The 15211-nt window shown below is 53.6% G+C and overlaps 1 protein-coding gene across 1 annotated transcript in view; it reads left to right on the forward strand.

The window, feature by feature from the left end:
- The window catches only part of ADAMTS14 (ADAM metallopeptidase with thrombospondin type 1 motif 14), a 71260-nt gene that overhangs the window by 20764 nt on the left and 35285 nt on the right, over positions 1-15211 (forward strand). Inside the window, exons 3-4 of the mRNA XM_032423765.1 lie at positions 1504-1660; positions 7946-8136. Of these exons, the coding sequence (XP_032279656.1) occupies positions 1504-1660; positions 7946-8136 (348 nt within the window). The remainder of the gene's footprint in view (positions 1-1503; positions 1661-7945; positions 8137-15211) is intronic.

The raw sequence follows: 15211 nt of genomic DNA on the forward strand, positions 1-15211 counted from the left end.
AGGGAAGTGTATTTCAGCTCACTAAAACCTGACCAGTGTCCCTGCACAGAATAGGTTAGATCTTGGAGGAGGGAGCTCTCTGTTGCTAGAGGCATCCAAACAAAAGTGAAGACCTCCCCTGAGTAGGGAGGTAGTTGAGGTATTGAAGCTTCAGACTGAGGTAGGCATGGCAATCTTGAAAGGTCCACGATTGTGGACAGGAGGGGTGAACTGGACAGCAGGGCCTTGCAGCCCAGCCCGATGCAGTGCGGATCATTCCAGAGCCTGCATCCCTCGTGTGAGGCCCTGAGATCTGGTGGCCATATGGGGCAGGCAATGCCAGAATTTGAGGAGTTGCAGTAGCTTTGGCAGGAAGAGGATTGGTGGCGGCCGACTCACGTGCTCAGTAGGTCTTAGAGGACCTCGTCTCAGAACAGGCTGCGGTGGGGAAACTGGTGGTGTTTGGTTGCGTAAAGTCATGGCTGCTTTAAAAGGAGGGGGCTCCTATTCAAGTGGAGAAGGTCTGATAGATTGGTAAGAATGGTTCCTTCACGCGCTGCCTGGTGTTCACAGCTGCATTCCCAGTGTCTGGAGCGGTGCTGGTATTCAGTAGGCACTCAGTAGGTACTTGTTGAATGAGTGAAGGAATTCAACAAATATATATTTCTTCAGGACTGCCTACTATTTTCCAGGCCCTGTGGTGGGTGGGCTGGTCTGACTGCTTTCTAGGCCTGGTGCCGGTGGGGGGAGGGTGTGAGCTTGCGCAGCTCAACACATCGAGTTGTGTGTCTCGTTGGCCCCTGTGATTATTGCCTCCACTGGGGGCTAATAACACACTTGCCGGCCTTGGCCAAGGTTATATTTTTAATGTTTTTATTTCCAAGGCCAACACCTGATTATTTTTACAGACATATTTTGATGCAGGGGAAAAATTAGATTAAAAACAGAGCACGTATTCCTGTGCCCTACTCTGGCTCTTTCGTTGTCAGCGAACGTTAGCTGCTGTCCCGGGTGTAGACGCACACATGCTTTAAATCTGCAATAATAGCCCTTTGTATTGGAGTGGGGAACCAGCACCCATGTGAGGGATAATTAGCCTTTACCAGTGGGCATTTCCCCCCTTGTCTGCCCTGTAGGTAAAGGCAGATCTTCAGGATGGTGCTTTGGGGTTGGAATTCTGTGCTCTGTGGGGGGGGGGAAAGGGGGGTGTATTTATGGCAAAGCCTTTCCAGTGTCCCCCTCCCCCCTCGAAGTGCTGGAACCCTTTGTTTAAATGAAATGTTATGTGGAACCCCATGAGTGCACAGCACAGGAAAAGTGGATCTGCTTTGCTTTAAATGGGCATGGCCCCCCCCTTGCTCAGCGTCCTCCCACCCGTTCCCACCTCCCTGCCCCCGAGGAAGGGTCCGCACGCGGGTAGTCACACACATTTGCATTCACAAATGCTCGCCTGTTCTGTGCTGTGTATTCACACTTCTTCTCTCTCCCCCTTTGCTCCTTCGGCTTGCTGCGGGCCTGGTTCAGGCGGGCCTCATCCGCACGGACAGCAGCGACTACTTCATAGAGCCCCTGGAGTGGGGGCAGCAGAAGCAGGAGGCCCGCGGGAGGACGCACGTGCTGTACCGGCGGGAGGCCGTCCGGCAGGAGGGGGCCCAGCCCGGCGGGGACCTTCACAATGAAGGTAGGCACTGGGCAGGTCCCTGAGCTCCACCTCTGCCTGGACCTGCGGTGTTTTTAGGTCACTCTGACCTTAACCTCTTGAGCCCTGGCCTCAGTCTTCTCATCTGTAAAGTGGGGCTGGAGCACGTATACCAGCAGAGAAACCCCAGTGGGTTTTAGGGGCTACTACAGCTGGCTGGAGTCGGGGGGCCAGGTGAGCGACTCGAGCCCCCTGAACTGTGGCCCTAGGGACTCCAGAGGTCTCTGCGTGGCTCTACGTCGCTTCGGAAGGTGACTTCCCTGCCTAGCGGAAGGTGCAATGGCTGCAGTTGGCTCTTCCCCCCTGAAAATCAACTCAGCCCTTGGGAGCCACAGGAAGGAAGGTCTTAGGGCACTCGTAGAGGGGACTGCCAGGTATTAGGGCATCGGGGTCAGCTTTGTGTCCAACAGACTATTTTTAATCCTACATCCAGCACTGTCAGCTAACCTAACCAAGTTGCTTAACATCTCTGAACCTCATTTTCTAATCTGTAAAGTGGGGGTGATTGTGGCTCTCTCAGGTTGCGTGTATTTGCAATAGTGTATATAAAAATCCCAGCGTGGAACTTGGCACATAGCGGGCGTTTGATAAATGATTGCTCTTATTCCAGTATTGTTATTAGGGTAACTACTGCCAGGTTAGGGCGAGAGCCCCTGAGAGCAGCCCGGCGATCTGCTCGGCAGCCCGCACGTACTCGGGACCCATGCTTTTGTGACCGACGTGAGGGATGCAGCGTGTGCTGGTCCCAGGCCCATGGCCAGATGCACTGTCCAACTTAGCTTTGTCATGAAGCCCCTTTGGCCAAGAGGACATGAGGAGGCCTTGGGTGGAATCTGGCCGTGAATGGACCACACCCTCCTGCCAGGGCCCTGGTGGGGTGGGGCAGAGCGGGAAGGAATGCTGGAAACCAGTTGTCCCCACATACAATGCCTCCTTTGAAGCTCTGGCTGCCCTCCCAGTGTGGCTCACAGGAGAGGCCGAGCTGGGTGGTGGAGGGCTCTGCAGGCCTGGGGTGGGGGTGGGGGGCTGGGGTAGATTTCAGGGGCAGCCTGGGACAGCACCATGCCCTCCACTGTGGCTGGGAAGAAAGACAAGTTTCATTGGGCTCCATTTTATCTGAAGCCAGTTCTGAACAAAAGACCATAAATCTCCCCTTTTGGGGAGACCCACAGCCGTGGGCCTGGAACCAACCACATTGCTTACCATCATGGTCAGTGGCTGGGAAGCCCAGACCGCTGAGCTCAACAGGGTTGGCACTCAGGCCCAGGAAGGCTGGTGGGGCTCCCCGTCATCAGGGGAGTCCTGGGCCTGTGGGTGATGCCATGCCCTGGGCCCACCTGTGTCCCTCCTTAGACTAGCGGCAGTGGAAGGCTTTCTTGGAAACCTGTGACACTGTTTTAAGACCACTGGTGGGTCTGAGCCCAGAGAGTATATTAGCATTTCTGCGTGTGCCTGTCTTCATTTATCATTCTCGATTAAGTCGAAAGGTTTCACCTCACGTCTGTGGGTTTACCTTTTAGCACCCAAAGAAATGCCTCAGAGGCCAAGGCCAGGCAGTCAGAGCCTGCTTAGCTGCCAATAAATGGGCTTTTGAGCAATCTGCCTCAGCCTGAGCACCTTCCTCCATCTCTGTCTACCCCCATGCCCCATGCTGCCCAAGTGTCAGCCCAGCTCAGGGGTCCCCTCTCCTGGATCCCTAAGCCCTCTGGATTTCTCCTGGGACCGTTTTCTTGTCCCAGATAGGCTGGGGGCCTTCCTAGAGGACAGATATCATGTCTTCATGATCTTTGTTCCTTCACATGAGCTCCGCTCCCCCACAGGGTATGGCTTTCGTCAAGGAAGGAGAGGAGGCATCAGAAGACCCATCAGATTGATTTTCTAGCTGAGCTGTGGCCTGTGGAGGGGCTTCAGCCCCCAGGGCTCCATGGTAGAAGTATCTGACATGCACCGATGAATTTGGTGGTGGAGGGGACTCTTCCTGGCACTCAGGGTATGGTCTTGACGACTGCTTCCTGAAGAGGACATGCATGTACCCACAGACTCACCCACTCATGTGTAACACACACACGCACACTCACACACCTCCCACACTCACCCACTCATACGTAACACACTACACTTTGGAGTCTGGAGGTAGAAGTTCCCCTGGCTGGACCTCCAGGTGTGGCTGGCCCCCTCCCAGCCCCTCAGGGACTGCCCTGTGGACACTGCTTGGCGTCAGGGGCTGTGCCCTGGACACTGCCATGCTCTGAATGCTGCCCTCTCTCTCCTCACCCCACGGCCCTGCTCTCTATAACCCCTTCCCACCCTATGGTCCCCACCTGTGGAGGGAACGGGATGCCACGGGGCCATATGCCCCTGTGGCCAGAGTTCCAGCTCTCTGGCTGGGGGCCAGGGCCATCGGACGTGAGGGCAGCTTGTCCCTTCAGGGGCAGCCAGCCAGGCTGGGCTCTGGGCTGCTGCTTATTTTAACTTGAGATAAAATCCACCATTTTAATGATTTCCAAGTATACAGTTCAGTGGGTTTTTACTGTGTTTACAATGTTGTGCAACCATCACCACTATCTGATTCCAGAACATTTCTGTCACTCCCATAAAGAGCCCTGTACCCATGAATTAATGACCTCTCCCCTTTCCCCTCGCCCCAACCCCCGGGCAGCCACTCATCCACCTTCTCTCTTTGTGCCTGTTCTGGACATCTCGTGTAAAGGGAATCACGCAACATGTGGCCTTTTGTGACTGGCTTCTGTCGCTTAGCCTGTGAGGTCCATCCGTGTGTAGCACGTGTCAGTCCCTCATTCCTGTGCACGGCAGGGTGATATTCCAGTTGCATGAACAGACCACATTTTGTTTATCTCTTCATCTGTTGATGGACATTTGGGTTGTTTCCATTTTCTGGTTATGATGATAACGCCGCCATGAACGTTCGTGTATGAGGTTTTGTGTGGACGTATGTTTTCAATTCTTTTGGGTATAGGACTCGGAGTGGAATTGCTGGGTCCTGTGGTAACACTGTATTTAACTTTTTGGGCGACTGCCAAACTGCTTGTCAAAGCAGCTGCACCATTGCGCATTCTCATGGGGCTTCTTGGGTGGGCTCTTGGAAAGGCTCCCAGGGGCCTGCTGCCCCCACCCTCCCCACTCGGAAGGTTACCTATGTCTGGCCCAAAGGATGAGAGATGCAAGAGGGTGTGGGTGGCACCTCTCCAGGGCCTGTGGTGGTGATGTCAGCAGGCCCTCCCCACGGCCCCTCGTTCTTTTTGCCGAGAGGAAAATCTGGGTGGGTCCTGGGAGGGAGCCCTGGGTTTGCATTCTGGGCTTTGGCCATTAACCTGCTGTGTGACCTGGGATGAGTCAGGCAACCTCTCTGAGCCTCCCTTTGACAGACCTGGCTGGGAGAGCTCTAAGGGGTCAAGCTGCACATTTCACTTGCAGTTGGTAAACCTTCGGGCCCTGCTCATGTGTTGGGAGTGACTGTCATTTAGTCTCCCTGCTCCATGGAGAGAATGCTTGCCCCCTCTCCTCCCCTCCTGGGGCTTCTCCCTCCTCTCTCCCAGGCATTTGTCTCTGGGCTGCTGTACTCACCATTGGGCTCGGGCGCCAGGTTGAGCGAGGGTGACAGTGGCCTGAGCCACGGTCACCAGCCTGTGCATCACTCAGAGGGCTGGCCACACGTTTCTGCTTTCCCAAGTGGGCCAGTGGGCACACGTTTTTCCAACCCTTTAGTCTAGTGCTTTCCTTCCTTGGTGCTTGCAGGCCACTAACTGAAGGGATGATAAAAAGAGACAGTAGCAGAGTCCCATGGTTCCTTGTTGCCCTGTCCTCAGATTTTAGTTCCTGAAGTATCCATGTCGATAGAGCTGAGAGGCAGAACTTGGGTCTCTGCTGAGGTACCCGTGGAATCCTCCATGAGGGTCACCCACACTGTGGCTGGTGTCACCCTACACTTGCTCACAGTGGATTTTGCCGGTGTACTTCCCTCTGCTCGGGACCCTCTGTTCCCCGTGTTCCAGCAGGTTGTCTCCTGTTCCCTGTCTGGCCCAGCTTAGACGTCCCCTCCTCCAGAAGCTTCTGTCAACTCCCCAGTCCTGGTTTGGGGCTCTGGTGTGGCAGCCTTCCCTAGTCAGTCTTCCTGTAGGCCTTGAAGTTATCGTACTATTACCTTCTGGTTCCTTCTCTGTCATCTGGGGCAGGCAGTGGGCTGAAGGGCAGGGGACCTTCATCACACACCCACCATCCACCCACCTAATAAGTTTGCACCCCTCCTGCGGCCACACCCCTTGATACACGCTGGGCATGCTTTGGTGGCATTTTCCTGTCCTTAGCTCCTGTCCCACTCTTTGGGAGATTCTCACATAACTGGATATTCTTAGAAATCAATGGTACAAGTATCAGAACTTCAGGGTAGGATGGTGGGGAAATCATGAAATGTTAAGGCTTGAAGCCTTCTCAAGAGACCCCCAGGCTCCTATCCTGCTTTCTTAGTGTGGGGGAGGAAAAATAATTTCCCCTTTACTCTTCTAGGTTCTTGGCTGAGGCACCCTGTAATAAACGATTAGCAAGAATAAAACAAACAGAAGTTTAACTACATGGATACCTCCTGTATATGTGGAAGAGGCCCAGGGAAACTGAGTAACTCCCTGAAATGGTCCAAGCCACCACCTTAACATCTCCAGCTAAAGACAAAAGACCATGTTGGTGGGTGGGGAGGAGGAGTGAGTTATGGGAGGTTACCAAGAAAAGCATAGTAAACAAGGGAAAGGTTATGTGGATTTAAGTCATTTCCTTCTTTATTGATAAGAATTTCCCGAGATTTAGAGTCATCCTCCTTTTCCTGGTACAGACAGGGAGACACCCTTACAAATGGAGATTTTCCTTCTACATGAAAGCGTCTCTTACAAAAGGCTCACTCCTACGCAATTTCCAGAGCTTTTCCTGTGTCTGCCATTTCTTAAAAATCAGTCTAAAATAATCCTTGTGCCACAGAGACATATTTTGGGGTGGCAAATTTTGTTCCCCTTCATTCGTTTTTCCCACAGCGTCCTCAGGAACCCTTAACTCCACTGCCCCAACAAATGTTGCTCCAGTCTTTTCAGACTAGGGTGTAGATGACTGATAACTGCTTTGGGGGCTACCTTTCTCGGGAGCAGCACCGATGGTGATGTTTCCAAGCCTGCTCTCTTGATTTGGACAGACCTGGACAAGCTACTCTGGACCTCAGTTTGTTGACCTGTATATTGGGGACAGGAACCTGAGAGTTATAAGGATTGGATTGGATTCGATTGGATTGGGGGTCAGCAAACTAAGGCTGCCACGTGTTTTTGGATTTTAAGTTTTACTGAGACGGACATACTTGTTGCTTATATATTGTCGATGGCCACTTGTATACCAAATTGAATCACCGAGACAGACACTGTATGACTCACAAAGGTAAAAATACTATCTGGTCCTCTACAGAAAGTTTGACAACTCCTAGATTACATCATACAAGTTCATGAATCCTAGTTAAATAAGTATTTTTGCATTTTGCCAAAAAGGCAAAGCGGCGATGGTGACATTGGGTTGCTGGCAGTGATGGGGAGGGATTTGGGGGGGACATACTCCAGGGGTTTCTGCATAGGACTGCAGTAACACCATGATTTTTTCCCTTTAGGGAGAGGTTTCCACCCACTGCCACCTTTGATTTTTTTTTTTTTTTAAAGATTTTATTTATTTATTCATGAGAGACAGAGAGAGAGACAGAGGCAGAGGGAGAAGCAGGCTCCCCGTGGAGCAGGGAGCCCGATGCGGGACTCGATCCCAGGACCCTGGGATCATGACCTGAGCCGAAGGCAGACGCTTAACCGACTGAGCCACCCAGGCGTCCCGCTACCTTTGATTTTTATAGCCAGCTCCTGGATAAGAGATCAAGGATGGTTCATCTCCGAGTCACAGGAGGGGAGGGGGAGGCTTGCAGGGGTGAATGGGCTGGGCTAGGGCACATGGAGAGATAGAGCTGAGTGGGAACTGGGACCTAGGCTTGTGACTCCCGGCCAGATCCCCTTTCTCTGCTGTTCATCGCCTCAGAGACTCAGCCATGGCCTGGTGCCCGGCAAAGGGCTTGTGCCTCCGAATTCAGTGGTGTGGAACGAACCCTCATGCTAAGTTGGCTTCCAGAGGCAGGAAAAGAGCCCACGTGATGGGGCAGAGGGGGCTGGTGGGCAGGGTCCAAGCCACAGCCTCTCCTGTGGGTCTGACCTCTGTCTCTCTTCCCATCCTGGTTGGCAGCCTTCGGCCTGGGCGACCTCCCCAACCTGCTGGGCCTGGTGGGGGAGCAGCTGGGCGATGGGGAGCGGAAGCGGCGGCACGTGAAGGCAGGCAGCTACAGCATCGAGGTGCTGCTGGTGGTGGACGACTCGGTGGTGCGCTTCCACGGCAAGGAGCACGTGCAAAACTACGTCCTCACCCTCATGAACATCGTGAGTGGCCCCGCGTCCCGGGGCGTGGGGTGGGGGGCGTGGGGCGCCACCAGTCTTAGAGCAGAGCCGATTCTCTCGGGCCTGGTGTTTCGGGTGCACGAACAGCTCGCTCCCCAGCCCAGCTGTGAGGCGGGCCTGAGCTGGCCTGCCGTCCGCTCCAGGCCGAGGCTGATGTCCGCTGCCCACGCCTGTGTCGAGGTGCCCCCAAGCATCGGTGCCAGCCCCTGGCAAGCTGGGACCCCAGGGACAGTGGCTTCAGGGCTGGGACGCATTCAGAGTCCGAGGCAGGTGTGGCCTGGGGCCTCACAGGCCTTGGAGTTGCAGGGACTCCCTGAGACCCCTCATCTGCAGAAAGTACCTGATCTCAGGCTGGGAAGACTGGCCAGCTAGTTGTCAATCTGCCGTGGATGGGGCGGGGGGCGGGGGGGAGTCCCAGGCCCTGAAGGTGGGCCTTTGGTGTTCACTGAGGACAGAAATGCTCTTATGTAGATTTAGATCATTGCCTTCCTTGATTAAGAGTTTCCAGAGCTTGAATCATCCCCGTCTTCTGGTACGGCTAGGGAGACACCCTTACAAATGGATAGTTCCCTTACACCTGTCAATGTCTCCTACAAAAGGGTAGCTTCCAGTGGGGTTTTCAGAGCTTCTCACAGGTCTGCAGTTTCTTAAGAATAACCAGCTTAAAATAATCAGTGGGGTGACAAAACCTGCCTCCCTTCATTGTTCTTACAGCTCTCTTGTCTGTGTGTATATAAGTGCTTCTTTGTCTAAGCCCCTGAAGGTGAGGTCCTGAGACGGGGTATTTGTCTTATACTTTTTTTTTATTTTATTTTTTTCTTCTTCTTATTACGTTATGTTAATCACCATACATTACATTATTAGTTTTTGATGTGGTGTTCCATGATTTATTGTTTGCGTATAACACCCAGTGCTCCATGCAGAACGTGCCCTCTTTAATACCCATCACCAGGCTAACCCATCCCCCCCACGCCCCTCCCCTCTAGAACCCTCAGTTTGTTTCTCAGAGTCCATCGTCTCTCATGGTTCGTCTCCCCCTCCAATTTCCCCCCCTTCATTCTTCCCCTCCTCTATCTTCTTTTTTTTTTTTTTTTAACATATAATGTATTATATTTTGAGCCCCAAGGGCACACAGCACAGTGCCCGTCCCCTGATAGGTGATTGGTAAATATGGAAGTGAGCGGTGTCTGTGGGAGAGGCAGGGAGCCGGCATCCACCGAGAGGGAATGAGAAGGCAGCAGATTTGTGTCCACAATGCAGCTGTAAAGAAAAGGGGGGCAAGAAATCAGATCCAATTACAAGGAGCCTCAGGGAGGGGAGGGCTGCCTGAAAGTTTCCCCCCTCACCACCTCTTTGTTTGGATATTAATTCTTCTGTCCCTCAAGGAACGTGCGGTTTGGGACTCAAGGAGCAAAGGCTCCACCACGGAGGGAGGATGACTATGAATACGGACACACCCAACTCCCAGAGCACCTGACCACCTACCCAGACTCCAGAGATTGCTAGCCTAACCTAAGGCCACACAAGCCAAGTACTAATCCCATTAGTGGGAGAGCAGGGTTAGCCCCTGGAGCTAGCAGGTGGAGAATGGGAGTGGTGGGGCAGGGCAGGGGGCAGGGGGCAGGGGAGGCCTTAGGAAGCCCTCAAGTGCTGGGAGCCTGGGTCCTGGGTCCAGACTGGGGGCTGCAGACCCCAGGAGCGTGACCCTGTGAGCCAGGCCTTATTTAGTCCCAGAGTCTTTCAGTTTGCTAAAAGATAATTTTCAGGAAAAGGTAAAATCATGACTCTCATACAGAAATAAAAACGGGCAAGTGTTAAAGGTTTTGCTTTACTCACCAATTAATGAGAGAACCAGGCAAATGTGATAACCCTTTCAAAAGAGAACCCCAAGAATGGAAACATTTATAATCAGGAATTTTGAAATGAAGGTGCAAACAGAGAGCAGAATCGGCTATCTCACAGGGTGGAGGACAAGACAGAATTTGTGCATCCATGGACAATGTGCATTGCTGTCATATGCCGAGCTCTCAGTTGTGAACTAGCTTCCGTGGAATCAGATTCAGATAAGGCCGAAAGCTATGCTGTGGACAAGGCAGTTTCCATCAAAGCACACATTATAATTATTCTCGGAGTTTGAGGCCTGGCCGGGGTCCCAGGTAGAGAGCCAGTCCCGTGGACTGCGGGGAGTCTGGCGGCCCGTCTGACTTACGGGCTGCGTCCCCATCCCTGGAGCCGGAAGGGTAGCAGCCTCGCTCAGGACACACCCCTGGGTGTTGGCTATGTGACCATCCTAAGCAACTAAGTAGTGGAGGTCTTTTGATGAATCATATAAGGAGATACTGTTTTCTGTAGAGCAAAGTATACTTTTGGAACCATTTTCCAAAGGCTTGCCCAGACTGAGATGTGATTTGTTCAGGAGGGTCTTGTTCAATCCCTCCGATCTGGAGCTGTATGGAGGGTGGTGGCGAGTGCGTGGGAAGTGCCACCAAGTTCTTGAGGTTCCCAATGTGGAGGCCTGTCGCCTAGTAGTCCTTCCCTGGCGTCCCTCCCCATGTTCCCTGAACTTTATTGAGGACTTTTATTGGAGAAGAGTTCAGGCTCTCATGACCTGGGACCCATGAGCCTTGGCCAGGAGCTCCTCCGCTTAATCCTCGCCAAAGACTGCGCCCTGAGGGCCTGCCTTGGAGACTGCTCTTTCCATAGGCTTGGTTCCACTTTCCTTCTCCTTACAACCTACCAGAAAGTAGGTGGGGAGAGTAAATGTCTTCCAGAGGTTCCTGAAGGCTGCTTGAGGCTGCTCCTTCTGCTCACTGCTGGCTTGTCCTATGGATGTGGGAACAGAAGGGGAAGTTGAGGCAGAGCTTCTCCCCCCCCCCCCCCCCCCCCAGGGCCTGTTCCTCTGCGGGAAGGAGGCTCACCGTGCTGAGGAGCTGTTGTGTGCAGACCCACAGCCGTCTCAGGGGGTATGTGAGCGGTGGGGGTCCTGACTTCCCAGGTGCGGAGGGCAGCTAACCAGAGTTCCGGCCCATGGAGGTGAGCGGATACGTGACCGAGCAGGTCTCCTCCCAGGGGACCAGCAGCTCAGCCCATCCATTGTGTGGGAACTTTATTTGGCTGGGATGCTTGAAACACTAATTTCCTGAGGGATTTTATGAAGCCAGTAAAAAGGGGGTCCCTGTGCTGTCCCCTTGGAGTGCCTGCCAGCCAGCCTACGACCATTTCTGATCTTGATTTGCGGGACCAGGGCTGGCCTGGTAGGATCAGGGAGAGATCCGGTTCCTGGGATGTATGGTCCCATTGTGCTAACCCCAGAGGAGGGGCCGAAGCCATTAGTGAAACACTCCAAACCATCTGATCAGGCCCTGCTCACTGGCAACTCTCAGGGCATCCAGCCTCTCACTTTTCCTTTGCATTACCCTGGGGATGTGCTATACATATTCATGCAGCTGCAAAGGTGGCCCGGCTCCCTCCTCTCTCCTCCTGACATGCTGGTGGGCCCCTGATGGACTTTATTTGCCTGTGCCTCAGTTTACCCATCCGTACCAGGCCACTTACCTTAAAGCTTAAACGGAAACTGTTTTGAGAGCTTTGAGACATAAGGGAAAGTTGTATTCAGCATGTAGTAGTGAGTGCCTGGTGTATGCTTAGTATGACAGACAGACTCTTATTCTAGAAGATTTGGTCTGGCTGCAAAAACAAGCCTCAGCCCATGGAATAATTTTGGGGCAGTGCTGAAGGAGCTTAGAGGAGGCAGCCATCTCTGTGGACTGGCGGGGGGGTGGGGGGAAAGAGGCTTTCTGGAGCGGTTTGGAGCTGAGCCAGCCTCGGGGTGGGGGGCAGGGGTTTGGTGAGGTGGAGCGTGCAGGCCCGGCGAGCATGCCACCATGCACTGCAGGGTTGTGGACGCAGGGATGAGGGGCAGCCAGGCCTGCAGAGACCTCTCAAGAGCTGTGGCAGGAGGGTCCCCCAGGCAGTAGCTGGGCTCTGGCACGGAGAGGAGTGCTGAACAGCGCATGACAGGGGCACCAGGGTGGGTGAGGGAGGAGAAGACGGACCCCAGAGCCAGCTGAGGCTGTGACGGACCAGCAGGAATCCTCCGGAGACAGGGACTCTGAGCTTTCTCGAATATCACAGTATCATTCCAGTACCTACCACATGTCAGGCACGGGGCTGAGAACCTCGCAGACAGGCTCCGTGAATCCTCACTGTGGCCTAGGCCAGTGGCATTCCTTTAACCGCTGTGGCTCTGAGAAGCCAAGTGACTGGGCTCAGACTAATAAGCGGCGGAGTTAGGATTCAAACCCAGATCTGTCTGATCCCGAAGTTCGTGTTTTCCCCCACTGCTGCTGTGGTAGAACCTGGGGCAAGTAGCTCTGAGCAGGAGGGAGGAGGAGGATCACAGGCCCCCGGAAGGAGCCTCTCCCCAAAATGGTCCCCATATCCAAGTCAGGATTCTGCGGCTTCGCCCTGGGCTTTCTTCCTGCTCTTGTCTTGGCTCCTGGCTGTGGCTGGGCTTGCCAGCCAGGGCCACGGAGAGAAGCAAGCACTGTCAGGGGCCCTCTCCTTGCCTGGAGTGACACACTGAACCTCTGGGGTGAGGACCCCCTTGGACAGGGGCATCCTCTGAGGGCCCAGAGCCAGAGCAGAGGGAGGGTGAGGAGACAGAGAAGCCCTTTCGTCGGTCCTCACCGAGCCAGTCTACAGCCGGACCCTTCTTGGCAGCCCACTCTTGCGGTGGTAGGCTCGCTGCCCACCCGGCCAGGCTGATACCACAAAGGCATTGGACGTGGTTGCTGGAGAGACATTGCCTGGTGTCTCTGAGAGGGTCCTCCCCACTCTCATCTGCTTCGGGACCCCTTCCTGAGGCTTCTCAGATGCCCTGCTGGGAAAGCATGGTCCAGATGGCTGTCAGACCAGGGCCTTGGTGGCCTCAGCCTGGGAGGGTGGCATTCTCTTGGCACATAACTGTGTTAAATATTCATCATAAAGGCCGGTTTGGAACACCACAAAAAAACTGCCTTCGTGCTGAGAGAGTGTTGCTTTGCCAGCCCTTTTCCGTTTGGGGATATGTGAGCTTCCCGAATAGCTCATCCTCCCTGCTCATTGGAAGGACGCAAATCTTCCCCCTCCCTCTCTTTTGAATCCTTTCTCTTCTCTTGTCTCTCTCCAAAAAGCGTTCCACTGCTTTTTTAGGGCACCCAGAGACCACCAAAACTAAAAGCAAGCATCTTACTTTAAGGTAGTGGTTCTTAACAGGGGCAGTTTTGCCTCCCAGGGGATGCTTAGGAAGGTTTGGAGATTATTTTTTGGTTATCCCAGCTGGAGGGAATGCTTCTGACATCCCCGAGGAGCCTGGGGTTGCTGCTCAACATCCTACATGCACAAGACGCCCCCAGCCTGAGTGGCCCTTGGGGCCAGGTGCCCAGCCCTAAGGTGTTAGCTCCACATGCTGGCATTTGCTTTTTCAGAGCAGGCCCCCTGGGCAAAGAGCGGTGCTTCACAAAAGCACGAATGCTGGGGTTCCTGGCAGGAGGGCCATAATAATAATGACCATCCCTCACGGTGGCGGGGAGAGCTTTATGGTCGACAGAGCACTTTCATGCCAGGTGTCTCAGTTGCCATATGGACAGCAGGGATCCTGTGCTGCAGGCCGCAGAGGATTACTGATACACACCCCACACAGTGCACACAGCGCAGAGAGAGTGCTTGTTTCCACACACGTGCGGGTACAAGCACGCACATCTGGTCATCTGTGTGTATAACACAGATGTGTGTGTAGATACATGCACCAAATCAGGTACGCACACGCAGAGGAGTCCACACATCATGCGTGGACACATACTTACCGTATTTCATCAAAATTGAACCCATTGATTGTTAGATGCTCTTTTATTTTGCGTAGTTAAGAAACAGAAAAAGTGGGGTGCCTAGGTGGCTCGATTGGTTAAGCGGCTGACTCTTGGTTTTGGCTCAGGTCATGATCTTGGGGTCCTGGGATCGAGCCCTGTGTTGGGCTCCGTGCTTGGTGGGGAGTCTGCTTCAGGATTCTAGCTCCCTCTGCCCCTCCCCCTGCTCACCTGCTCTCTCTGTCTCTCTAAAATAAATAAATAAATCTTAAAAAAAAAGAGAAAGTACTACCTATTAAATTCTGATAATGATGTTTCCTTATCACTTAGAATTTTTATTTGTACATTTTGGAAGAGCTCTTTTAACTTGATTGAGACTTAGATATTTATCATATATTACTTGTGTACATACATAGACATGACAGCATGGGAAAGTAAGGTATTCCCTTAACTTCTTCCATTCAGAGTGTTTCTTGTCCAAGTCCCTTTCCGCACAGAGCCATCCCAGTGTGTGCTTTTCCGCACAGCATTGTCCCCTGCGCCATCTGGAGTATAGGCCATGCTGCAGGCGTGCCCCACTCTTATCTTTGGGATTTCCTCCAAGCTGGAACCTGTTCTGCAAGCTTTGAAAAGTGGGTGCCTTCTTGATTTTACCGGAAGGTGGCAATGGAGGTTTTCAGACAACCAGGACTCACGTTCCTTCCTCAGATGGGCCCAAAACGGTCCACTGTCAGCAACGGCAAGGGGTTGCGGTGTCCTGTGAAGCCCCAGGAATAACATGAGATTCTGGCTTTCCTGGGCAGTGACAACCCGCTGTGACTGCCCCCTGACCCGCTGCGATTGTAAACAGGGAAAGAAGAGCGTCTTAGACACATGCAGTGCGGTGCTTGCTGGACGCCTGGTCGGCAGAGTCGCTGCATCCCCTCTTGTTGGACAGTTTGGGACTGGGGGGACAGAGGGCTGGTCCTGGGGCCTGGGGCTGAGAAAGGGCAGGACAGGTGATGGTGGCCAGGCCTCTCCTCCCAGCAGGGCTGCCCCCATTCCGTTCGGGTTCAGAGCCGTAAGTGACCCAGGAAGGCACGTGGGCAGAGGCTGGACGTGAACTCCGACCACGGCTGCTGGCTCAGGCAGGCTCTGCCATCACTGGGGGCCTGCTCTTCGGTACGACGAGGGTAACGTGCCACGCTCCTTGGAGCTCCTGCGAGGAATGG

Source organism: Phoca vitulina, unplaced genomic scaffold (assembly GCF_004348235.1).
Source record: "Phoca vitulina isolate PV1807 unplaced genomic scaffold, GSC_HSeal_1.0 scaffold29, whole genome shotgun sequence".
Lineage (NCBI taxonomy): Eukaryota > Metazoa > Chordata > Mammalia > Carnivora > Phocidae > Phoca > Phoca vitulina.